This window comes from Archocentrus centrarchus, chromosome 7 (assembly GCF_007364275.1).
Source record: "Archocentrus centrarchus isolate MPI-CPG fArcCen1 chromosome 7, fArcCen1, whole genome shotgun sequence".
NCBI lineage: Eukaryota > Metazoa > Chordata > Actinopteri > Cichliformes > Cichlidae > Archocentrus > Archocentrus centrarchus.
This window is the reverse complement of record NC_044352.1, coordinates 3,332,535-3,356,526: the sequence shown is the minus strand read 5'-3', so window position 1 is coordinate 3,356,526 and position 23,992 is coordinate 3,332,535. Positions and strand designations below refer to the sequence as shown.

Here is a 23,992-nt window from a genome sequence, read left to right as displayed (position 1 = left end):
GGGAACTGTCAGCAGTTTTTGCTACATCATTAATGTAGGTGGAGAACAAGGTTGGTCCCAAAAGGGACCCCAGAGGCACAACTTTGGAGATGGTTTTTGGTCTTGACAAGATCTTATCAGTTTTCAGCTGTTGGACACAGTCAGCTAGATAGCTGGCGAACAAGTCACAGCATGTGGTGGACAGACCAATGCTGGAATACCCACACAAGAGGATCCTATGATCGACTGACTCAATGGCTTTGGCAAGGTCAATTGGCATGGTTTGTACTGTGAATCCTGTTCCTGGTTTTTAGAGGGCTCTTTGCAGAGCCTGTGTAGCTCAGACGGTAGAGCATCAGACTTTTAATCTGATGGTCCAGGGTTCAAGTCCCTGTTCAGGCAATGGTACTTTAGTATAACTAACCTGTGTTGTGGTTTCCCTGACTGAGCTGTCTCATTGGGGCTCTTCAAGGAATAAAAATCACACCCACATCATAGAGTGTAATAAATAATGACATATCTTGATTGATTCTGTGGACAGACCATGAGTAAAGGAGGCTTTTCTGCAGAATAGGAAAGCCAGTCTGGTTTTGACTTTTGTCTGAAGATAATTGTGTGTGATGGACAGATATGAATGCAGCCAGATGCCTGGGTATTTGTAAGACTGAAAATGTTCCAAAGCCGTGTCATTGGCTCTGCTGATCTCACGGGGGTGGAGGCCTCATTTTTTTGACCAAAGATGATGAATTTGGTCTCATTGGTGTTCAGGTGGAAAGGAAGGTTGTGAAAGGACTACTCTACAGAGGTGAGGCTGAGTTTAAGATTAGCTGTTGCAGAATGGATTGAAGGGCCAACTGAATAAAGGATGGTGTCATCAGTATACAGATGAATTTGGGAACTGTCCGCAGTTTTTGCTACATCATTAATGTAGGTGGAGAACAAGGTTGGTCCCAAAAGGGACCCCAGAGGCACAACTTTGGAGATGGTTTTTGGTCTTGAAAAGATCTTATCAGTTTTCAGCTGTTGGACACAGTCAGCTAGATAGCTGGCGAACCAGTCACAGCATGTGGTGGACAGACCAATGCTGGAATACCCACACAAGAGGATCCTATGATCTACTGACTCAATGGCTTTGGCAAGGTCAATTGGCATGGTTTGTACTGTGAATCCTGTTCCTGGTTTTTAGAGGGTTCTTTGCAGAGCCTGTGTAGCTCAGACGGTAGAGCATCAGACTTTTAATCTGAGGGTCCAGGGTTCAAGTCCCTGTTCAGGCAATGGTACTTTAGTATAACTAACCTGTGTTGTGGTTTCCCTGACTGAGCTGTCTCATTGGGGCTCTTCAAGGAATAAAAATCACACCCACATCATAGAGTGTAATAAATAATGACATATCTTGATTGATTCTGTGGACAGACCATGAGTAAAGGAGGCTTTTCTGCAGAAGAGGAAAGCCAGTCTGGTTTTGACTTTTGTCTGAAGATAATTGTGTGTGATGGACAGATATGAATGCAGCCAGATGCCTGGGTATTTGTAAGACTGAAAATGTTCCAAAGCCGTGTCATTGGCTCTGCTGATCTCACGGGGGTGGAGGCCTCATTTTTTTGACCAAAGATGATGAATTTGGTCTCATTGGTGTTCAGGTGGAAAGGAAGGTTGTGAAAGGACTACTCTACAGAGGTGAGGCTGAGTTTAAGATTAGCTGTTGCAGAATGGATTGAAGGGCCAACTGAATAAAGGATGGTGTCATCAGTATACAGATGAATTTGGGAACTGTCAGCAGTTTTTGCTACATCATTAATGTAGGTGGAGAACAAGGTTGGTCCCAAAAGGGACCCCAGAGGCACAACTTTGGAGATGGTTTTTGGTCTTGACAAGATCTTATCAGTTTTCAGCTGTTGGACACAGTCAGCTAGATAGCTGGCGAACCAGTCACAGCATGTGGTGGACAGACCAATGCTGGAATACCCACACAAGAGGATCCTATGATCTACTGACTCAATGGCTTTGGCAAGGTCAGTTGGCATGGTTTGTACTGTGAATCCTGTTCCTGGTTTTTAGAGGGTTCTTTGCAGAGCCTGTGTAGCTCAGACGGTAGAGCATCAGACTTTTAATCTGAGGGTCCAGGGTTCAAGTCCCTGTTCAGGCAATGGTACTTTAGTATAACTGACCTGTGTTGTGGTTTCCCTGACTGAGCTGTCTCATTGGGGCTCTTCAAGGAATAAAAATCACACCCACATCATAGAGTGTAATAAATAATGATATATCTTGATTGATTCTGTGGACAGACCATGAGTAAAGGAGGCTTTTCTGCAGAAGAGGAAAGCCAGTGTGGTTTTGACTTTTGTCTGAAGATAATTGTGTGTGATGGACAGATATGAATGCAGCCAGATGCCTGGGTATTTGTAAGACTGAACATGTTCCAAAGCCGTGTCATTGGCTCTGCTGATCTCACGGGGGTGGAGGCCTCATTTTTTTGACCAAAGATGATGAATTTGGTCTCATTGGTGTTCAGGTGGAAAGGAAGGTTGTGAAAGGACTACTCTACAGAGGTGAGGCTGAGTTTAAGATTAGCTGTTGCAGAATGGATTGAAGGGCCAACTGAATAAAGGATGGTGTCATCAGTATACAGATGAATTTGGGAACTGTCTGCAGTTTTTGCTACATCATTAATGTAGGTGGAGAACAAGGTTGGTCCCAAAAGGGACCCCAGAGGCACAACTTTGGAGATGGTTTTTGGTCTTGACAAGATCTTATCAGTTTTCAGCTGTTCGACACAGTCGGCTAGATAGCTGGCGAACCAGTCACAGCATGTGGTGGACAGACCAATGCTGGAATACCCACACATGAGGATCCTATGATCTACTGACTCAATGGCTTTGGCAAGGTCAATTGGCATGGTTTGTACTGTGAATCCTGTTCCTGGTTTTTAGAGGGTTCTTTGCAGAGCCTGTGTAGCTCAGACGGTAGAGCATCAGACTTTTAATCTGAGGGTCTAGGGTTCAAGTCCCTGTTCAGGCAGTGGTACTTTAGTGTAACTAACCTGTGTTGTGGTTTCCCTGACTGAGCTGTCTCATTGGGGCTCTTCAAGGAATAAAAATCACACCCACATCATAGCGTGTAATAAATAATGACATATCTTGATTGATTCTGTGGACAGACCATGAGTAAAGGAGGCTTTTCTGCAGAAGAGGAAAGCCAGTGTGGTTTTGACTTTTGTCTGAAGATAATTGTGTGTGATGGACAGATATGAATGCAGCCAGATGCCTGGGTATTTGTAAGACTGAACATGTTCCAAAGCCGTGTCATTGGCTCTGCTGATCTCACGGGGGTGGAGGCCTCATTTTTTTGACCAAAGATGATGAATTTGGTCTCATTGGTGTTCAGGTGGAAAGGAAGGTTGTGAAAGGACTACTCTACAGAGGTGAGGCTGAGTTTAAGATTAGCTGTTGCAGAATGGATTGAAGGGCCAACTGAATATAGGATGGTGTCATCAGTATACAGATGAATTTGGGAACTGTCCGCAGTTTTTGCTACATCATTGATGTAGGTGGAGAACAAGTTTGGTCCCAAAGGGACCCCAGAGGCACAACTTTGGAGATGGTTTTTGGTCTTGACAAGATCTTATCAGTTTTCAGCTGTTGGACACAGTCAGCTACATAGCTGGCGAATAAGTCACAGCATGTGGTGGACAGACCAATGCTGGAACACCCACACAAGAGGATCCTATGATCGACTGACTCAATGGCTTTGGCAAGGTCAATTGGCATGGTTTGTACTGTGAATCCTGTTCCTGGTTTTTAGAGGGCTCTTTGCAGAGCCTGTGTAGCTCAGACGGTAGAGCATCAGACTTTTAATCTGAGGGTCCAGGGTTCAAGTCCCTGTTCAGGCAATGGTACTTTAGTATAACTAACCTGTGTTGTGGTTTCCCTGACTGAGCTGTCTGATTGGGGCTCTTCAAGGAATAAAAATCACACCCACATCATAGAGTGTAATAAATAATGACATATCTTGATTGATTCTGTGGACAGACCATGAGTAAAGGAGGCTTTTCTGCAGAAGAGGAAAGCCAGTCTGGTTTTGACTTTTGTCTGAAGATAATTGTGTGTGATGGACAGATATGAATGCAGCCAGATGCCTGGGTATTTGTAAGACTGAACATGTTCCAAAGCCGTGTCATTGGCTCTGCTGATCTCACGGGGTGGAGGCCTCATTTTTTTGACCAAAGATGATGAATTTGGTCTCATTGGTGTTCAGGTGGAAAGGAAGGTTGTGAAAGGACTACTCTACAGAGGTGAGGCTGAGTTTAAGATTAGCTGTTGCAGAATGGATTGAAGGGCCAACTGAATAAAGGATGGTGTCATCAGTATACAGATGAATTTGGGAACTGTCAGCAGTTTTTGCTACATCATTAATGTAGGTGGAGAACAAGGTTGGTCCCAAAAGGGACCCCAGAGGCACAACTTTGGAGATGGTTTTTGGTCTTGACAAGATCTTATCAGTTTTCAGCTGTTGGACACAGTCAGCTAGATAGCTGGCGAACAAGTCACAGCATGTGGTGGACAGACCAATGCTGGAATACCCACACAAGAGGATCCTATGATCTACTGACTCAATGGCTTTGGCAAGGTCAATTGGCATGGTTTGTACTGTGAATCCTGTTCCTGGTTTTTAGAGGGTTCTTTGCAGAGCCTGTGTAGCTCAGACGGTAGAGCATCAGACTTTTAATCTGAGGGTCCAGGGTTCAAGTCCCTGTTGAGGCAATGGTCCTTTAGTCTAAGCCTGACTTAGCAATGAAGCTCTTCAGTAAGTATCCCTATCAAGTCTAGATAATGGAGTACCTACTGAGGCTTACCTTTCAGCAGGAGCTGTTTGCAGACCATGAATTTCATAGATGTGTATTAGGTTTAGTCAATTTAGTCTACTGTGTGTCTCATCTTCAGTTATGACTCCAACATGGACGATAGCAGGGACAACAAGAAGAACCGTTTCTCCAACACCATGGCCTTCATGGAGGAGTATCTCAACAACGTCCTGCATGATGACGTGCCGTTCCACAACGAGGAAAAAAACAAGCTTACATACGAGGTCTGCTTCTACTCCCTCAGTTTACAGCTTTATTTGTACTTCCCACATTCCTCTGATCACGTCTTCGGTTTCCCTTCTTCTTTCAGGTGGTAAGTTTGGCCAGACATTTGATCTACTTCGGCTTTTACAGTTTTTTTGAGCTACTCAGACTCACCAGGACCCTGCTGGGCATCATCGACTGCAGACCCAATCCAGGACAGGCCGGTCTCCTATTCCATGATGATGCATCAGGTGATGAACAATACTGTAAAAAAGATCTGTGACAAAGATATGTAACTGCTTAAGAACTGATTTTGACATCAGAAAAAAGATGCAAGACAAATTTAGATGATCTCACCAACACTGCTTTGGAAGCACCTGTTTTGGTCCATTAGCACTTTTTCACGTAAGCATGTGAGTCACTGAGTCACATGGCTGAGTCAACAGTGGAAGGAATAAAATGAATTGATGTGACGACTGAGTGGACACACACCACAAGTTCGATGAATGTCTCTTTGATAACCTATCTAAATTCATCCATTTTGTCAAAGGTCACAGTAAAGAGTTTCGGATGAATGAATGGCCATTCCTGACAAATCCAGTTTTTCTCTCTCTTTGTGTGGTACATTCTGGTCTTTTTTCTGTTTCTAGTGTTTTTTATCAGATTTTTTTGGCTGTTTTGAGTTATTACTGTAGCTTTATCCCTGTTTCAAGTTGTTTCTCATTTTCCTTTTGTTCAGTGTTTCTTTTCAGTCATTTTCACCTTTTGTTTTCATTTTGTGTTGCTTTCCACTTGTTTTGTGTTTTGAGTCCACTTTGTCACTTTTTGATTAATATTGTTTGTTTTTTTTTAATGTCATTTTCTGTGCTGTTTTCTTAATTTTGTGGTTCACTGTGTGTTTCTCGGTCATCATATGCTGAACTATCCAGCAACAGTCTCAGATTCTTTCCCAGAGGCCTCGTGACACTGGATCTCCTGTCTCAGACAGCCCATTCAGTAATCATCACATGGATGTGTGACTGTTATTGAAATTATTTCCCATATTGTCAGGTTAATTAGGCTGACATAGCTTTTTTCTCCTTGCCATGAAGGGAAGAATGTAAAGCGCTCCCTACATGGGATGGGTCAGATGATGTCGACCATGGTGCTCAACAGGAAACAATCCATATTTGGAGGTGGAGTTTCCAGAGGGGCAGGGCTGGGGGCGGGACTTGTGCTTGATGGACAAAGAGGCAGTAAAGATAGTCTTGACAACATGGACCTGACAGTGATGGATACCAAGCTGAAGATACTGGAGATATTACAGGTATTATAAAATAACTTTACACTCCCTGGTTACTTTCACCAGTAGAATGCAAAACAATATCCAAAATGAAATTTATTAAATAATTTATTTAATAATTATTAGACAACATCACAGAAACAGTTTAAACTGTCTCCTACCCAACCGGTCTCAGCAGATGACCCCCCCTCCCTGAGCCTGGTTCTGCTGGAGGTTTCTTCCTGTTAAAAGGGAGTTTTTCCTTCCCACTGTCACCAAGTGCTGCTCATAGGGGTCGTTTAGACTGTCTGGTTTCTCTCTAATTATTGTACGGATTTTGTTACAATATAAAGCACCTTGAGGTGACTGTTGTGATTTGGTGCTATATAGATAAAATTGAATTGAATTGAAAACCACCAGCAAAGCAGCCTGCTCACAAAATGCATTGTTCATGTAAGCAAAAGGTTGCGAGATTGACCCTAGAGCCTTTGCATAGTATAATTTAAGATTATGAAATCCAACGTTATGATTTTAATCAGATGTTGCGATTTTAATCTAAAATGTGTTATCTGATTGTAAGCTCCACTTTCTTTTTCATCAGTTCATCCTGAATGTCCGTCTGGACTACCGCCTCTCCTTCCTGCTGTCGGTCTTCAAAAAGGAGTTTGTGGACGTTTATCCCATGGCTGACGCTGATGCTACCACTAATATGGAGCATGCAGGTAAACACTTTCAGACAGAGGGTGAACCGAGAGGCTGCACCAAGCCTCAGTATAGGATATATAAAGGTTATCATTTTTGACCCTTGATTAATGCAAAGCTGCTTTAGCAGGAGTCAGAAATAAAGATGTGGAGCTTGAAAGGGGCATGGCAGGTCCCATTTAAATATATGTTAATCTTTCACAATACATTTATGTCATAAATTTACAAGGAAATTTTATTTGCATTTTTTCAGATAATCTTTTCTGTGATTTTAGAAATAGATTTGTGTATGGTTTGCCTTAACACCCACCCTGCAGTTTTTTGTTAAGGTGCTTGTTGTTATACTTGTCTCCCAATGCTCACAGATGTCCCGGTTAACATGGACATGACAGGTAGAACCTAGATAAACTCATATTCAAGGCAAAGCAGAACCTAAAGAGAGTACATCCCACATTTCCCCCCCAGATTCCATTCCATATTTATTATTATTCTGTGCACAAGTCTTGGACCATCCCTCATTTCTTTATAGTTCAGTGCTTGACTTTCCTGTCATTTTTAAAGTGGTCCTGTGCAATAAGGCTTCAGGCTTTCTGAAGGTCCTTCCAAGTTATTCGTTGGACATTGGCTGTTTTTCCACTCATTTTCAGTCCAGTCCTTGTATGTCTGTGTAGGTTATCACTCATCCAGGTCATAATAGTCTCTGGAGCTTGAAAAAAGATGACTGGACTTCTCTAAGTTTCTTGAAAATCTTTAACCTCTCATCAAAAACACTACTTGAGTTCTAAGCCAAATGGTGGCAGGTCCCAGGTATTTAAACTGCAGTGGGGGGGGGTGGTTGTTGACTAGAGACCCACTATTGTTCATATGCAAATTCATATGCGCCAGGGTGTGAAAAAAAGTGTGGGTCATTACAATCAGTGGTTTCGGGAGGTTTCCAGGTGTGAGACTTTGCCTCACACCTGGAAAGGGAGCTCAGGACTGGATTATAGATGGGGGGACAACTGGTGTCGTAACCCACCACCTCTGTTCAGCGATGCTTGTTCATGGTGGACATAGATGGCTTCTTTCACTCCTCTTTCAAGCTATTTTTCTTCCTGGTCCAAAATGTGAAGGTTGCCATCCTCGAAGAGGACCCATCATATCTTATCTCAGAGACCTCATAGTCCCGTATCACCCCAACAGAGCACTTCGCTCTCAGACTGCTGGCTTACTTGTGGTTCCTAGGATACTTAAGAGTAGAATGGGAGGCAGAGCCTTCAGCTTTCAGGCCCCTCTTCTGTGGAACCAGCTCCCAGCTTGGATTCAGGAGACAGACACCCTCTCTATTTTTAAGATTAGGCTTAAAACTCTCCTTTTTGATAAAGCTTATAATTAGGGCTGGATCAGGTGACCCTGCCTCTTAGTTATGCTGCAACCGGCCTAGGCTGCTCTGTATTCAATCATTAGTTATTATTAATCTCTGGATCTCTTCCACAGTGTGTCTTTTGTCCTGTCTCTCTCCCCTCGGCCCCAACCGGTCACAGCATTTGGCTGAATGGTCAATAGTAACGAATGTTGCATGAGTCCACTGTCAGAGGCCATGAGAAGATCATTTGTAACCTTCACTAATGCTGTTTCTGTACTGTGATGAATTCTGAATCCTGACTGAAGCTCTTCAAATAAACCGTTCCTCTGCAGATGATCAGTTAGCTGTTTTACAACTACTCTTTCAAGGATCTTTGAGAGAAAAGGAAGGTTGGAGATTGGCCTATAATTAGTTAATTAGGTGAGTCAGTAGTGGTTTAATTACTGCCACCTTAAAGGCCTGTGGTACATAGCCAACTAATAAAGACAGATTGGATAATGGACTTCACAGCAAAATATCAAGAAATGAGGGGTGATTCAAGACTTTCCCACAGTAATGTATACCATTTCACCCACTGCACCCTGTCACCATGAATAAGCACCAATTTACTTCAGTTCTGTTGTTTTTAATGTCTACCTTTTTGGCCCTCCTCAGCCACCATCAACCTGCAGTTCATTGGTGAGCAGGCAGAGGCCATGTTTGGAGTTGGGTATGTAATGTTGGACATGCACTTGTGTGTAGGTTTTATTAATATAACACACACTGATCTTAGGTACTTTGTGTGTTTGTGCGCAGTAAAGGGAACAGTATCCTGGAGGTGGATGATGAAGGTGGCCGTATGTTCCTGCGGGTGCTGATCCACCTCACAATGCATGACTACGCTCCTCTGGTGTCTGCAGCCCTGCAGCTGCTTTTCAGACATTTCAGCCAGAGACAGGAAATGCTGCACACATTCAAACAGGTACACACATACACACAAAGACTAAAATGAACATTAAATAAAAGTCTGATCCCCTTTTTTTCAGAAGTCATTTTAATCTGCCAACAAACTAAAGCATTTTCCATCTCTCGCTTATTAGCAGCGCACAGTAATTTTTAATGTTTAAATGCATCCAGTGTAAAGTTTCAGAGCTCTGATATGCAGTCATTGTGGTAGATTATGCTAGATCAAGAGATTAATGATTTTCTGCAGCACTGATTTATTTCTCAGTGTTGACTGGAGTTGGTGGCACTCATAGGAATCATTTTGTACTGAAGAAGAGTCAACTAATGTGTGAATGCCCCTTTAGATATGACCATGCACAGAGCCTGAAGCAGAAAGCCCAGTTTAACAGAGAAATCTGATATACCTGTTTTAGTTGTTTTAGTTTTGTTTTTTTTTTCAGTTCAGCTAATGCAAAGAAAGCCGGGTTGTGTTGAATGTCCTTCATAGTATAATCCTCAGGTTATGTGTACGGCATAAATCACCTTGATAATCTAGCAAGGTAAAAATAATTCTCAATGATCTGTGTACTGAGCCTGCATAGCTCAGCTGGTAGAGTATCAGACTTTTAATCTGAGGGTCCAGGGTTCAAGTCCTTGTTGAGGCAATGTGCTTGCTTTGATAATTCAATTTAAAATTGAAAACAAGTTAAAGAGTGCTTAAAAAAGCTTATAAGTTCAAAGAGTCATGACAATGCAGTGTAAAGTTCAGTGTCATCAGTGTACAGCTGTAGTTTGACAGGTTTCATGCAAAGGCTAATGTTGTTTTATAAATACCGCAGTCTCTGAAAAATCAATTTTTTATATTTAAAAAAAAAAACTTTCTCAGTAATGGCAGTACATATTTGCTGTAAGTGCTTGCTTTATTCATAGCTGTATCATGCTTACAGTGGTTTTCTCTTTGGGCTTAAGTCTACAAACTGTCAAAATGCATTTGTTAGCCTTTTGTATATTACATCTATTTATCTCTCTAACAGATTAAGCAGAACACTCATGTTAATCCTCCAAGTTACTTTGCGGTGTGGCTGCAGGTCCAGTTGCTGATCTCTGCTCAGGATGTTGAGAACTACAAGTTGATTAAGGCAGATCTGGATCGTCTCAGGACATTGGTGGAGAAATCTGAACTGTGGGTGGAGAAGAAGGGCTCAGGAGGAGGAGAAGGGAAGAAAGACAAGAAGGAAAAAACAGAGGTGAGGACTAACGAGATAACTATCATCACCTTTATCTTCAAAACAGGGAAAAGTTTTTGAGAATGCACTTCAGGATCATAGTGAGAAGTGACCAAGATAAGGTCTCAACATACTTTCAAGAGATTGTGGATTAACCCCCCCCCTGTCAAACTGAAGGTTAAAAATGCACACCAGTTGGCTCTTGGAGAAAAAAGCCAAGGTAGCTCAGCGTGTTAGGCTGCTGTGGACACAGATAGCTGGAAACTTGAGAGCTGATCAGTCATTCCTGTTGCCTGAGATACATGTCTAGCTGGTGCATTTTAATGTAAATTCTCATTGGATGAGTCCACATGGTCACAAAAAACAGGCAGACATCCCATCATGCTCACTGCCTAGTGGACACAGAAAGTCAAATCCAAACCATCCATCCATTCTCTTCCACTTATCCTGTTCAGGGTCACAGGAGGGCTGGAGCCTATCCCAGCTGACTTAGGGCAAAGGTAGGGTACACCTTGAACAGGTTGCCAGCCTGTTGCAGGGCTAACACAGTGAGACAGACAACCACTCACACTCACATTCACACCTATGGGCAATTTAGAGCGACCAATTAACCTAACCCCAGTAACTGCATGTCTTTGGACTGTGGGAGGAAACCCACGCAGACACGGGGAGAACATGTAAAACTCCACACAGTGAGCGAGAGGCCTGGGCCTGGTGGAATCGAGTCCGGCCCTGCTAGATGTCATTCTAGCTGTGAGGCAGTAGTGCCCCGAAGCCAAGCCTTGGGCTCTTGATCTGAAGGTGCAGGGTTCAAGTCCCTGATTAGGTAATGAGCTGAAATAACAGGTGAGCTGAGAAAGTTTGGCAAAATAAGTGACTGATGTGGTAGAAAGTAAAATTTATTATCAAAGAAGTCATTTCTTAAAGAACATAAGTTGTTAATTTTTCTAATTATTTTTAATTCAATTCAATTTTATTTATATAGCTCCAATTCACAACAGTCACCTCAAGGTGCTTTATATTGTAATGTAAAGACCCTAAAATAACCCCCAAATTAGACGATTCCCTGTGAGCAGCATTTGGTGACAGTGGGAATGAAAAATTCCCTTTTAACAGGAAGAAACCTGCAGCAGAACCAGGCTCAGGGAGGGGGGGTCATCTGCTGAGGGGGGAGAGAGACAGAGATTAATAATAATTAATGATTAAATGCAGGTTCCTGCAGGTTAACTAATTGGTGTTAGTCATCTGGCTTCATGGATAGATAAAGCTGGGTATCATCTGCATACCAGTGAAAATTCATGCTATGCCTTCTAATAATACTGCCCGAGGGAAGCATGTTAACTGTAAATAGAATTGGTCCTAGCACAGAACTGTGTGGAACTCCATAATTAACCTTAGTGTGTGAAGAAGACTCTTCACTTACATGAACAAATTGGAGTCTATTAGATAAATATGACTTAAAGTGAAATATCTTATTTAAAAAAAAAGATAACATTTTAATAAATTAATTATTGTAAGTACAGCACTGAACATCTGTCACACATCCACATCTGCAACCGCTTCACTGGACCGGCATCTCTTTCTGATCCACCGTTCACTCTGCTTCGCCTCATTCTGCAGCCCTTCACCTCCTCAGCTCTGCTCCTCAGGCCTGAAACCCGTCCGATTCGGCTGCTCTGCGCCGGATTTCACTCTTTATTTGCTCAGATTAGTTCTCCACCCTCAGCTCAGCTACGCTGCTCTGTTCTCCATGCGTCCCATCACACCCTCCCCTGCTCTTCCCCAGCTCAACATCCCGACCTGTTCAGCATTCCAGCAGTTATTCAGCTTTAATCTAAAAACAGTCCCCTGTTTATCTGTTAGTCATATCCAGCTAGCTCTGGCTCGTGTTATAGCAGCTTTCATATCAAAATGTGTGTAAGCAATATGTGTTGCAAGGCAACAAGGATGCCGAGGTTGTTGTTTTGCATTAATTTCTATGGGGTCAAAATGATGTCCTTGCCAATTCCAGGTATAAGAACTCATCATTTCTAAATTCACTATATGATGAATAAACCAACTTTAGTAAATGTCATAAAATTATGGGGTTTTATTTTAAGGGAGTTATATTATTTTTAAAATGCTGCGGGGTCAAAATGACCCTTCGGCTGTTCTAGTGTTGTACAAGCTTTAGTTTAAGTATTCCCACAAGGAGCTCAAGGAGCTAAGGTCATTTTTCTTGTTTATCTTGTTATTGTGTCCTTTGACTTTAAAGTCTACAGTAGTTAATCAGAATATCAGATACATATATAATAGTAAATATATGTCGAGCAGGAGAGAGAGACAAAAAAAAGTCTTTAATTTACTCTGAGTTTTAAGGTCTGTACACAATTATTGGCTGGAATTGTTAATTACATGTACATTTTTTTTTACTTATTAATCAACAATATAATTACCCACTGAAAAATGCAGTATCATCAACATACAGCTTTAGTCAGACTGAGAGTTCACGAGGAGCTGAAGTCACTGTTATTTTGTAATGTATGTTATTTGTTTTTAAAATTTGAATTCTTTTTCAGAACCAACAGGATCTTCAAATCTAGATCTGTGAATGACTTCATGAACTGTTGTCAATATAACAACTAATTATTAACCACTAACTAACTAGCCAACTAACTAACTTCAGTCACTATTTGTACCTTTGGAAAAAAAATATCATTAAAAATCTAAATACTACTAATACAACTAAAATACTAAAAAAAAAAATATATATATATATTTTGATATTTTGCATCTTGGTTTTTGAACTCACTTCTCATTGGTGTTGGGTTTGCTGGTGTCTCACTTGCATACGTGGTCCTGGGTTCTTATTTTGCATGGCATTTTTGTTGCATGGCATCTCTCTCCCTCTTTTTTCTTGTTGTTTATACTTTGAAATACAGACACAATACTTCTAAAATGTTTTTCCAGAACTAGTTTCTTGTTGTCATGCATGTTATTTATGCTCACACTGCACATAAAAAAACAGCTAGCTAGTCTTCCTGTGTTAAAACATCAGCTTGAGCATAAGAACCAGTTTTATTTTCATGAATTATTAAGTCAAACAACATCAACTCAGGAAGCTATCTTTATTATAAACATTTAAGCACAAAGGAATAGCTTCATCCACACCGAGGTGAGCTCATTCTGATTTAAGTTTGTTAGTTAGGAACTTCACTGCAGATTTATGGGTGCAACAGACGTATCAAGGCTCCAATTCCAAACAGCAACTTTGACACAATGGCAGTAGGGTGTTTCAAACCTTAAGAAACTAGATATGTAGATGTGTTTCTGGACATCACATGTTCAATATTTACTCTGAACTTCCACCAAAACACTGGTTAACAGTTAACAGCCACCTCTTTTTATAGGATTTTTTGTGCCTATTTGGAACATCCAAATTGAAATGCTTTTAACCGAAAAGACTGTGAGGCAAAAATGTTTCTGAGAGTTTGCCTTTGAGCAAAACAAAACCCAGCCCCAACCCAAAAAAGCCAGGCTGCTCGGGAGCTGGTAAACGTTATGAGGATAACAAGCAAATCTGAATATTGATCAGGATCAGAATTGTAGTGTGATGTCCTCAATGAGGACGTAATGAGTGCATAACGTGGTACGGTACCCAGAGAGAACTGCATATGCTGTCTGACCCTCTGCATCCTGCAGGGGGCATCACAGGAGGCAACGCCCAAGAAGCAGCAAGTGAAGGAGGGTAACGAGAACTACCAGAAAGTCAAAGAGGTGAGAGCACCGTTCAACACATGATCACTTTCTCTTTTTTGATTTGTCTCCATCTTCACTGTTGGGTTTCAGCAGCATTCTTTACACAAATCATCTATCAATTAATCAATGTGGGCGCAGCTGTGATGCATCTTTCTGTTGACAAGGTCCTTCACATGGTGCTCTTATCTTTGTCTCTTCAGCAGTGGTGTTTTTTTTACTGCTCAGAATCATTACTTTTAATTATTCTCTCCTAATAGCTGCTCTGGTGAACAACATCTGCATAATATCACAAATGGAAGCAAAGATTAAAATGAAAAGATAGGTTTAAGTCCTTGTTTGGAATAAAATTACATTCAAAATTCAACCAATCAAAACTTTTCTTTTACTCTGATCAGTTTTAGCTTCCAAATGTTCAATTGTTGCCACTATGAGGGCAAATTATTAAAATTATTCAAAACTGTATTTCTTTAATGTTTTGAAAGAGATTAGGTTTTGTACATTTTCTAATCATGACTATTGTCAGTGAATCACACATGCTGTGCACATTGGAATATCATTAGCAGTCAAACTGGTTCATTATTTTTTTAAGTATATTATAATTCCAAAACTATTTCTTGAATCCAATAATTATATTTTTTGTTTCTTCTTATTTTTGGCCCCTACAAAAAAATCACAAAAATATGATGATTCACTTCATTCACTAATTCAGCTCTGTTCCCCCCAAAATATATAAATTATACTGCAATACAAATATTTGATTTTTAGGTAATAATCCTCATTGGTAGACATGAATAGTTTCTTATAATCAGATAGGCTTTCTGTCATTTTTTTCACATTGGACAATTTTTTTTAAGTTATTCATTAATCAATAGATACACTATATTGCCAGAAGTCTTCACTCATCCATCCAGATCACTGAATTCAGGTGTTCCAGTCACTTCCATGTCCACAGGTGTATAAAGCAGCACCTGGGCATGCAGACTGTGTCTGACCTCACAAATGTGCTTCTGGAAGAATGGTCAGAAATTCCCATAAACACTCCTAAACCTGTGGAAAGCCTTCCCAGAAGAGTTGAAGCTGTTACAGCTGCAAAGGGTGGTCCCACATCACATTAGACCCTCTGGATTAAGGATGGATGTTACTCAGGTTCATGTGTGTGAAGGCAGATGAGTAAATACTTTTGCCAACATAGTGTATTTATGTGGCTTAAATAGTATTTGTTTTAAACATCTAAATGTAGACACATGCTTGTATTATACATTATATATTTTCTAAAAAAGCAACAACAGAACGGATCCTTGGGAAACATCATAAGTAATTTTAGGTATATCTTTAAATTAAATGCTGGGAAAACAATGAATAAATAAATAAGTTTCATTCACAAATAAAATTTAGAAAATAAAAACATCTCTTAGGGTATGAGTAAAAAACACTGTGACTTGGTTAATTCTGAAAGTAATGCTGAGTTACTCAAGTTATTTTGTGACCCTACTAATAGTGTTATAAACATATTGTTTAACACTGTATTACATGATCAATATGTGTGAAGAAATCTGAAGGTCTTTCAGAGTTTTTCTGCTTTTTCACTCATTTTCAGTTCACTCCTTAAACCACTTAATACTGACTTATGAATCATTCAAGCATAAGAAAGACACTTAACTCAGTGAACCAACTGAACCAATGCAGTAAAGGCATCCCGGGATAGAAAAACACTCAGTGGAACACTGTCAGTCATGGACTGACCTCTCCAGAGCCTGGACCTCATTATTGAAGCGGTGTGGGATCATCCTGAGAGAGAACAGAACAAAAGGCAGAAACATCCGAAGAAGAGCTGTGAGTGTCCTTCAGGAAGCCTGGAGAACTGTTCCTGAAGCCTCTGAAAGAAATGAGAGAAAGGCGCCTCGTAGAGTGTTGAAGAATAAAGGAGGTCATACCAAATATTGAATTTCAAGCTTGTTAGAATTGCACAAACTGTTTTTGCCTTGTAAACTGTATTTCCATGGATGCTTGCACATATTTCAGCAACTGTTTCCCATTTTCCTGGCAGAATATCAAGAAATGAGGGATGGGCCAAGACTTTTGCACAGTATTGTATGTGACTGTCAGTCATGTGCTTGCGCTGTAATATTTGTTTAACTGCTGAAAATGCCACTCATGATAACTGAAACTAAGACTGAGACTAAAAAACTAAACTGAAACATTTTAACCAATCAAAGCTAAACTTAAAGTGAACTTTGATAACCTGTGAAAACTCTGCTGCCCTCAGTCTGACAAACATCTAACTGCAGACGACCTCCCTGTGCACCGTCTCTCTCCCGTCCTTTGCAGATCCTGGAGAGGTTGCATAAGATGTGCAGCACTGGAGTTTGGAAGAAGCAGCAGAGGCTGCTGAAAAACATGGGCGCTCATAAAGTGATGCTGGACCTGCTGCAGGTCTCCTACGACAAGGTTAGATGGGAAACCACCAAAGTAAAAGCATGTTAGCAGATTCTTGTTTAATTGTTTGTTTAATTTAATCTCCCGGTGCAGAACCTTTTTATCAGTAATTTATTACAATGTTGTTTTCTTCTTTCAGTCTATTTTTCACTCTAAACGATGGGCTAGTTTTAAAAATGTTATATTCAATTAAACAGGTTTAAATATGTGATTTGATTTGATCTCAGCCACATCATATGTGCTGTGGTTGTAGTTAACTTTCACAGTGACTGATTTCTGTGGTTTGATTTGATTTCCTGCAACAATAATATTCAGATATTCAGGGTGTGACCAAAGAACAAAGCACCGACTCTGGTTTGTCTTTTTGTGTGTATCCAGAGTGATGTGAAGATGCAGGAGATCATCAAGTACACTCACCTGTTCCTGCAGAAGTTCTGTATGGGGAACCAGGAGAACCAGGCTCTGCTGCACAAGAACCTCAACCTGTTCCTCAACCCTGGGGTACGCTGCTTTAAACACACATCAGCTGCTTTTTACTTGTGGTGTTAAACAGCCATTCAGTTTTTTATGCAATTTTGCCCCCTACAGGCTTCAGCGTTTATTACAACCACAAAATCCTCATAATTGGAGTCAATTGTCCCGGTGCTGGTTCTAGATTAAAAAGGGAACGTTCGTTCAAATTTGTGCTTTTGCAAAGACAACGGGTTTAACCACAACAGGTTCTAATGTTAATTCCTGTAAAAGTGATATACAATGCTCCAACTATAGAGCAAATATCTGAGCTGGTTTTCAGTCTGCCTCAAATGAGGTTGATTTTTAAGGGTCTTTTTTAGGAACATGTAGAAAAAGTGGGAAAATAGTCTTAATGTCCTGTTAGAATTAGAATTCTTCCCCACCCTCATATGTTTACAATTTTTACACCTGGCTTTAATTAGCCAATCACTGCCTTGTTTATATAACATGTGCTGCACTTCTTATTTCCCAGTCAAATTTTCCAGCTTTCTTCGTGTGTGAGTAACTGATCAATGCGTGCGTGACGTTTCTTGGACTTTTTTCTTTCTCCTTGCTGGATTTGTTTGTGCAGCTGTAATTACCTACTTTATCTCAGCTACAGCTGTGGTCAAAACTAAGCATGAAGCATCTTTAAGTTAAATCTCTAACAGTTTATGGCAGGTGACCTTGAGTGCCCTGAAAGGTGCCCATAAGTAAAATGTATTATTATTTAATTTCTACACAAAAGAAAAAAGTATTTAAAAAGATATTACATTAAAATATGTGTGATATCTTTCCTTTCTCACGGCCTCATGAAGCTAAACAGGCTGAAACCAGAGTCCTTTTTTTTGTATAGTTAGAATATTTTATGCAGGAAAGAATTTATCAGGTTATTTTTGTTTAACCACCTTTCATTTATTTTACTTCAGATGATCAGTCTTTGCTTTACAGAATATTTCTGGGTTTTTTAGCCTGCCGTTGAAATCTCTCTGACAGCTCTAACGGTCGATGCACTTGACTGAAAATCAGCTGTTTTGCAGTTTGATGATGTCACATGGAGTTCTGAAAATTTGTTTTCACTATTTTCGTCAGAATCTGACGTCTCTAAATAAACACCGATGTTTATGTGGCGGACCAAAAACGAAGCCCGTTTTTGATCTTTGAACTTTTTCTCGTCCTCGTCCAGCTCCTGGAGGCGGAGACGGTGCAGCACATCTTCAGTAATAACTACCAGCTGTGCAGCGAGATCTCAGAGAGCGTCCTGCACCACTTCATCCACTGCCTGGCGACTCACGGTCGCCACGTCCAGTACCTCAACTTCCTCCACACCATCATCAAGGCCGAGGGCAAGTACGTCAAGAAGTGTCAGGACATGATCATGACCGAGGTGAGGATGTAACGATCTGCTTCACATCTACCAAAACCTCTCTGTACGTTTTTGTGCCGATGTATTCCAGCTTTCCTTTCGTCTCTGCTTGTAGTTAACGAACGCCGGCGAGGACGTGGTCGTCTTTTACAACGACAAAACCTCCTTTAAAGTCATGCTGGACCTGATGGCGGCGAGTAGGGAGGGCATCAGCGAGAACAGCCCACTCAGGTAAAAAAGGCAGCGATATTAATAATAACCAATGATTAAATGCAGAGTGCGGTATAAACAGAGTAAAAGAGGTGAATTAAAAAGAACCAGAGAAGAAGTTTGTACTGCCTTAATTCTGCTGCTAGAAACAGTAGCTTTCCATGACAAATTTTCAACTTCTGTAGCCAGAAAATCTGAACAGCTGCAAAACAGGAAGGAGGAGTCATGACTTCCTGAAATGGAGCGAGAGTTTATAAATCTTTAATTTTTAGTGTGCATAAGCATTATATTTGAGTGAAAGCATTGTAAAGTGTAAATCAGTTGTTCAAGTTAGCATCAAGTCCTTTTCTTTCTCATCATTAACAGACCGTCATGTTTTTGTGAGGTCTGGATGCTGAAATCATATCTTCCCCTCTGCAGGTATCACATCTCTCTGGTGGAGCTGCTGGCTGCCTGTGCAGAGGGGAAAAACGTGTACACTGAGATCAAATGCACCTCGCTGCTGCCCCTGGAGGACGTGGTCAGAGTGGTGACGCATGACGACTGCATCACTGAGGTACTCCTTCTGTCTGTGCGCAGGTCAAATCATTCAGGTCCAAACTGCTTTGGTTACACCGTAAAGCTAATCTGGCTTCCTGTGCGTCTCCAGGTGAAAATTGCCTATGTGAACTTTGTGAATCACTGCTACGTGGACACAGAGGTGGAGATGAAGGAAATCTACACATCCAACCACATCTGGAAACTGTTTGAGGACTTCACTGTGGACATGGCTCGAGTAAGAATGGCACTGTCCTGTCCGCTTTTCACAAAAATTATATTATAAACGTGAAAATTCTGAGGGAAAAAAACAGCTTAACCACGTGTGAGAGATCAAATCTATTTTACCATGTTTGATAGAAAGGAGGCTCGGGCCAAGGTGGAATCGAACTCAGGCCTAGATGTCATTCAAGCTGTGAGGCAGTAATGCTAACCACTGTTCTGCCTTGCAAACTCCATACAGAGCTCTGTGTGGACTTTGCATGTTCTCCCTGTGCCTGTGTGGGTTTTCTCCGGGTACTCCGGTTTATCATCCAGTTAGTGGGGTTAGGTTCATTGGTCACTCTAAATTGCCCATAGGCATGAATGTCAGTGTGAATGGTTGTCTGTCTTTCTGTGTTAGCCCTGTGACAGGCTGTACCCTGCCTCTCGCCCTATGTCAGCTGGAATAGGCTCCAGCCCCCCCGCAACCCTGAACAGGATAAGCGGAAGAGAATGGATGGATGGATGATAGAAAGGAATACATTTCTGATGCACCGTCATCATCATGAGTGAGAAGCAGCTGTAGATAAAAGTAACAAAATCTCAGTTTTGCAGGTTAAAAAAAGTACATTTATATTTTTTATCTTAGATGGCAGACAATCGGTTCATCTCAAACCAGCTGTTTTAGCTTGTGTTTGTTTAAGAATCCCTCAAATTAGCCAACTTCTGGAAGCCTACCAAAGGGCCACGCCCAGTGCTCATGATGTCCTTCATGGCCTCCTGTGACTTTAGCTGATGACAGAATGATTTTTAAAGTTCTTGAAGTGGTCTTAAGCAATATTTAATATTTAAAGCTTTTGTTTTTTTTTCGTTTTTAAGCCTCGTAACACTGACCTGTGAATCATTTAAGCATTAAAAAGGTGCCTAACTCAAAGGATGAGATAATGTGTCTACACGTTACAGACAACTTTGCAAAGAACCCATTTTAAATGGTTTCTTTAAGCACTTTATTAATTTATTCCAAACACACTGCTAATGCAGTAAAAGCATACTTGGATAAAAAAAACTCACAGTGGAACTCTATCAGTCGTGGATTATTGAAGCAGTGTGGGATCATCGTGACAGAGAATGGAACAAAACACATCCAACATCCCAAGAAGAGCTTTGAATGTCCTTCACAAAGCCTGGAGAACTGTTCCTTAAGACTGCTTAAAGAAATGACAGAAAGCTGACTGAGTTCAGGCTGTGTGTAAAAATAAAGGTGTTCATGTCAGATACTGAGACTCAAACTCTGTTTCTGCCTTATACACTGAGTTTCCATGTATGTCCACAGATGTTTCAGTAAATCACTGCACCTATTTCCCATTTTCCTGACAAAATATAAAGAAATGAGGGGTGGCTCAAGATTTTTGCACAGCAGTGACTAACGGGCCGCCCCCCTGTTCTGTCCTCCTGTGTTTTTCCCTCTGCAGGTCTGTAATAACCGGGAAAAGCGTCTTGCTGATCCGGTCCTGGAAAAATACATCATCGCCGTGGTTTTTGACACCATCAACGCCTTCTTCAGCTCACCTTTCTCTGAGAACAGCACTTCCCTGCAGGTGAAGTATCTGCTGCACTTTGGTGATAAAACTGTTTAAATGTAATCACAGTGAGTTTCATGGCTCCTCTGTCGCTCTCAGACTCATCACACCATCATGACTCAGCTGCTTCAGTCGTCTGTCAGGCTGCTGGACTGTCCGTGGTTGCAGCAGCAGCACAGAGGGCAGGTGGAGGCCTGCATCAAGACGCTCGCTGTGACAGGTAACAAACCCGGCACCACACTGAGCGATTCACAACCTTTTCTCTCACGTTTCCCACTTTTAAAAAAATCCGGAGACCTAATCTTGTGAAGTTTGAACACTAAAAACGTTTTCTCTGTGTCCAGCTAAGAATCGCTCCATCTCTCTGCCTTTGGATCTGGAGGCTCAGATCAACTCCATGCTGTCCAGTTCGGCTTTGAACTCTCTGTCACGCAGCAATCCAAACTATAAATCCTCCTCCCGCAGCATCCGCCCCAGCGCTCCCACCAACCCCTGGGACTACAAGAACATCATAGAGAAGCTGCAGGTACACAAGGCCACACCAGAACAAAAACTTTATTTTACAGTAACTTTATTTAAGCAAGACAGCGGTATAAGCAGTATTGCTTCTTGTTGAAATTTGCCTTCGGCCAAGAGTGTCTTCCTTCTTTATCCTCCTCAGGACATCATAAACACTCTGGAGGAGCGTCTGAAGCCGCTGGTGAATGCTGAGCTCTCCGTGCTGGTGGATGTCCTCCATCAGCCGGAGCTCCTGTTCCCGGAAGGCACTGATGCCCGACAGCGCTGCGAGTCTGGAGGATTCATTTCCAAGTAAGTCATTCGAGTCTAAAGCGTGCTTTGGCACTGACACCTTCACAGAGGGATGATAGGAAATAATACGTCTGTGTGCTGTGCAGGTTGATCCAGCACACCAAGGCACTGATGTCTTCAGAGGAGAAGCTGTGTATCAAAGTCCTGAGGACTCTGCAGGAGATGCTCATCAGGACTCTGGACTTTGATGAAAAGGTCAGTTAGTAGTGCTGAGTGTTTGGGGAGCACAATCAGCCTGTGAATCTAAAATAGATGAAAAATATTCTAACTGTGGGTGGATTAGGAGACGGGTCCTGGAGCAGGACTCTTTGCAGCAGTTTTGCATCTCTGTAATTGTTTGGTATCGTTTCGTGGTTGGGTTCTTTTTTTTGTCCCTCAGTGATGGATTCGATGGTTTTGTGACCATTTCCCATCTCTTTGGGTCTCTTAGTTGTGTCATTTTTTTTCTGTTGATTTGAGTGTCTTTGGACTGGCTGCTGGTAAAACGCTCTCATTTGGGATTTTGTGTGTTTGTGGTCATTTTGTCTCTGGTGGTTTTATGGTCTCTAGTGGTCCTTTGGCAGCTTTTCCATATTTTGCCTGTTTTGGCTTTGGTGTTACTGGAGATAATTTATCTGAAGTTCTAGAGCAGGACCCACACACTCCCCTTCCAGTCAAATGTCTGTAAATGACTTCCTGCCCCATGCACCTGTTTGTTCTTGTTTCTGTGCCCCACCCTCTCTCCCTGTTTCTCTCTCTGCCAGGCCGGGGAGCTGCCACCGATTGTGAGTGAGGCCCTCCCCAAACTGCAGTCCCAAACGGCCTCTTTCTTTGCTTAGTTTAACTGTAACTGGAGACTCAAACGGCTTTCTGTTGATGTGTTTCAGGGGATAGCACTGCGGAAGGTTTTACTGCAGAACTACTTGTTTCCGAACAAGAAGAACAACTCAAAGAATGACCTGGCTGAACTCGGAGCTACAGGTAATTTGGTTCACACTGACACTGTTTAGAACGGGGTCTCCAACTCAAATGACCTGGGGGCCACTGGGGGTCATCTCAGTGGAGGGCCACTGTTTGTGTGTTTTTTGTTTGTTTGTTTTTTGATAGATATATATATGCATATAGATGTATATGTAGATAGATAGTGTAGTGGCAGCATTACTGTCTTTGGAGCAGGAGGTCAGGGGTTCAAATCCCAGAGATACTGGCTTGATTAACAAACAGGTAACCTTCTAGTCAGAACTACACATGAACCAGGGGTTATATGATCATACATTGAAACAACTTGTAGCTCATTCCAACATATGAAGGACTAGAGACTGACAAAGTACTACAAAAATGCTATGGCAAGGGGGAGCCAGGACAACAGGGGGGGAGATTTCATCATCCCCACACTCTGAGATTGGATGTTGTTCTTGGTTAATTTAATTTGTGTATGTTAGTCAGGTGAAGTAGAGTACACCATGAACAAAAAAAAAAAAGACAGGTGGTTTCACGCTGTAGATGCCATCATGTTTGCATTATAGTGCCCCTGGTACCTGATCTAAATTTCAGAGATATCTTGATGGAACCTTTCACCATGCTCATTGCTCATGTCAACTAAACTGGGTGGAAAGAAGTCAAGATTAGAGTGAAGGAAGTGAATCTGCAGCCCATGTTTGAATGATATGAGCATGTTGTCAACTAGTTCTTCATAGTTCGTGGTTGGAGGGCAGCCAACGATTCTTTGTGCTGTCCCACCTGAACAAATGATTCCCGTGCTTTAGTTCAAGGGCTCTGAGCTTAGATGGAAAGTTTTTGTCTCTGATAAGTTCACAGACTTGGGGTCCATCAAAGATCCAGCTTAAAGTGTGGCATCACTTTGGACTGCCCAGAAACACTATTCATCACTGGATGTAGCACTAAAACTCAGTTTTTAATCTACTGACAGTCACTATAAGAAATTGCAAATTTCTGGCATTGTTGATCCTCAATATTGGCAGTTAAACTTTAGTTGACTGAATTTTAATAATCAGCACCCCCCCAAAATCACCCAGATTATTGATAATTCTGTTCAATTTCAAAATTAGAAAATCTTAGCACACTCTACATTTGTGTGAGAAGCGCCAGTACAGCAATACATTAGCTAAATATTGACATGT

General features: G+C 41.5%; 1 protein-coding gene and 7 non-coding genes across 8 annotated transcripts in view; all 8 read left to right on the top strand.

Moving 5' to 3' along the window:
• The first annotated feature begins 308 nt into the window (after positions 1 to 308).
• On the top strand, positions 309 to 381 carry trnak-uuu (transfer RNA lysine (anticodon UUU)). The gene has a single exon. It is a non-coding gene; the product is annotated as a tRNA-Lys (tRNA).
• Positions 382 to 1,180: 799 nt separating this feature from the next.
• trnak-uuu (transfer RNA lysine (anticodon UUU)) lies at positions 1,181 to 1,253 on the top strand. Its single transcript has one exon. It is a non-coding gene; the product is annotated as a tRNA-Lys (tRNA).
• Positions 1,254 to 2,052: 799 nt separating this feature from the next.
• trnak-uuu (transfer RNA lysine (anticodon UUU)) lies at positions 2,053 to 2,125 on the top strand. Its single transcript has one exon. It is a non-coding gene; the product is annotated as a tRNA-Lys (tRNA).
• A 799-nt stretch (positions 2,126 to 2,924) lies between these two features.
• On the top strand, positions 2,925 to 2,997 carry trnak-uuu (transfer RNA lysine (anticodon UUU)). The gene has a single exon. It is a non-coding gene; the product is annotated as a tRNA-Lys (tRNA).
• Positions 2,998 to 3,795: 798 nt separating this feature from the next.
• On the top strand, positions 3,796 to 3,868 carry trnak-uuu (transfer RNA lysine (anticodon UUU)). Its single transcript has one exon. It is a non-coding gene; the product is annotated as a tRNA-Lys (tRNA).
• A 798-nt stretch (positions 3,869 to 4,666) lies between these two features.
• On the top strand, positions 4,667 to 4,739 carry trnak-uuu (transfer RNA lysine (anticodon UUU)). The gene has a single exon. It is a non-coding gene; the product is annotated as a tRNA-Lys (tRNA).
• Positions 4,740 to 4,808: 69 nt separating this feature from the next.
• Positions 4,809 to 23,992, top strand: part of LOC115783180 (inositol 1,4,5-trisphosphate receptor type 3-like) — a 33,815-nt gene continuing 14,631 nt past the window's right edge. The window contains exons 1-21 of the mRNA XM_030733883.1: positions 4,809 to 4,813; positions 4,920 to 5,064; positions 5,151 to 5,295; positions 6,136 to 6,350; positions 6,907 to 7,027; positions 9,007 to 9,061; positions 9,148 to 9,313; positions 10,365 to 10,523; positions 14,184 to 14,258; positions 16,569 to 16,688; positions 17,055 to 17,177; positions 18,355 to 18,555; positions 18,650 to 18,765; positions 19,165 to 19,300; positions 19,394 to 19,519; positions 20,955 to 21,080; positions 21,162 to 21,282; positions 21,407 to 21,588; positions 21,724 to 21,872; positions 21,959 to 22,067; positions 22,739 to 22,832. Coding sequence (XP_030589743.1) covers positions 4,809 to 4,813; positions 4,920 to 5,064; positions 5,151 to 5,295; positions 6,136 to 6,350; positions 6,907 to 7,027; positions 9,007 to 9,061; positions 9,148 to 9,313; positions 10,365 to 10,523; positions 14,184 to 14,258; positions 16,569 to 16,688; positions 17,055 to 17,177; positions 18,355 to 18,555; positions 18,650 to 18,765; positions 19,165 to 19,300; positions 19,394 to 19,519; positions 20,955 to 21,080; positions 21,162 to 21,282; positions 21,407 to 21,588; positions 21,724 to 21,872; positions 21,959 to 22,067; positions 22,739 to 22,832 — 2,689 coding nt within the window. The remainder of the gene's footprint in view (positions 4,814 to 4,919; positions 5,065 to 5,150; positions 5,296 to 6,135; positions 6,351 to 6,906; positions 7,028 to 9,006; positions 9,062 to 9,147; positions 9,314 to 10,364; positions 10,524 to 14,183; positions 14,259 to 16,568; positions 16,689 to 17,054; positions 17,178 to 18,354; positions 18,556 to 18,649; positions 18,766 to 19,164; positions 19,301 to 19,393; positions 19,520 to 20,954; positions 21,081 to 21,161; positions 21,283 to 21,406; positions 21,589 to 21,723; positions 21,873 to 21,958; positions 22,068 to 22,738; positions 22,833 to 23,992) is intronic.
• On the top strand, positions 9,869 to 9,941 carry trnak-uuu (transfer RNA lysine (anticodon UUU)). Its single transcript has one exon. It is a non-coding gene; the product is annotated as a tRNA-Lys (tRNA).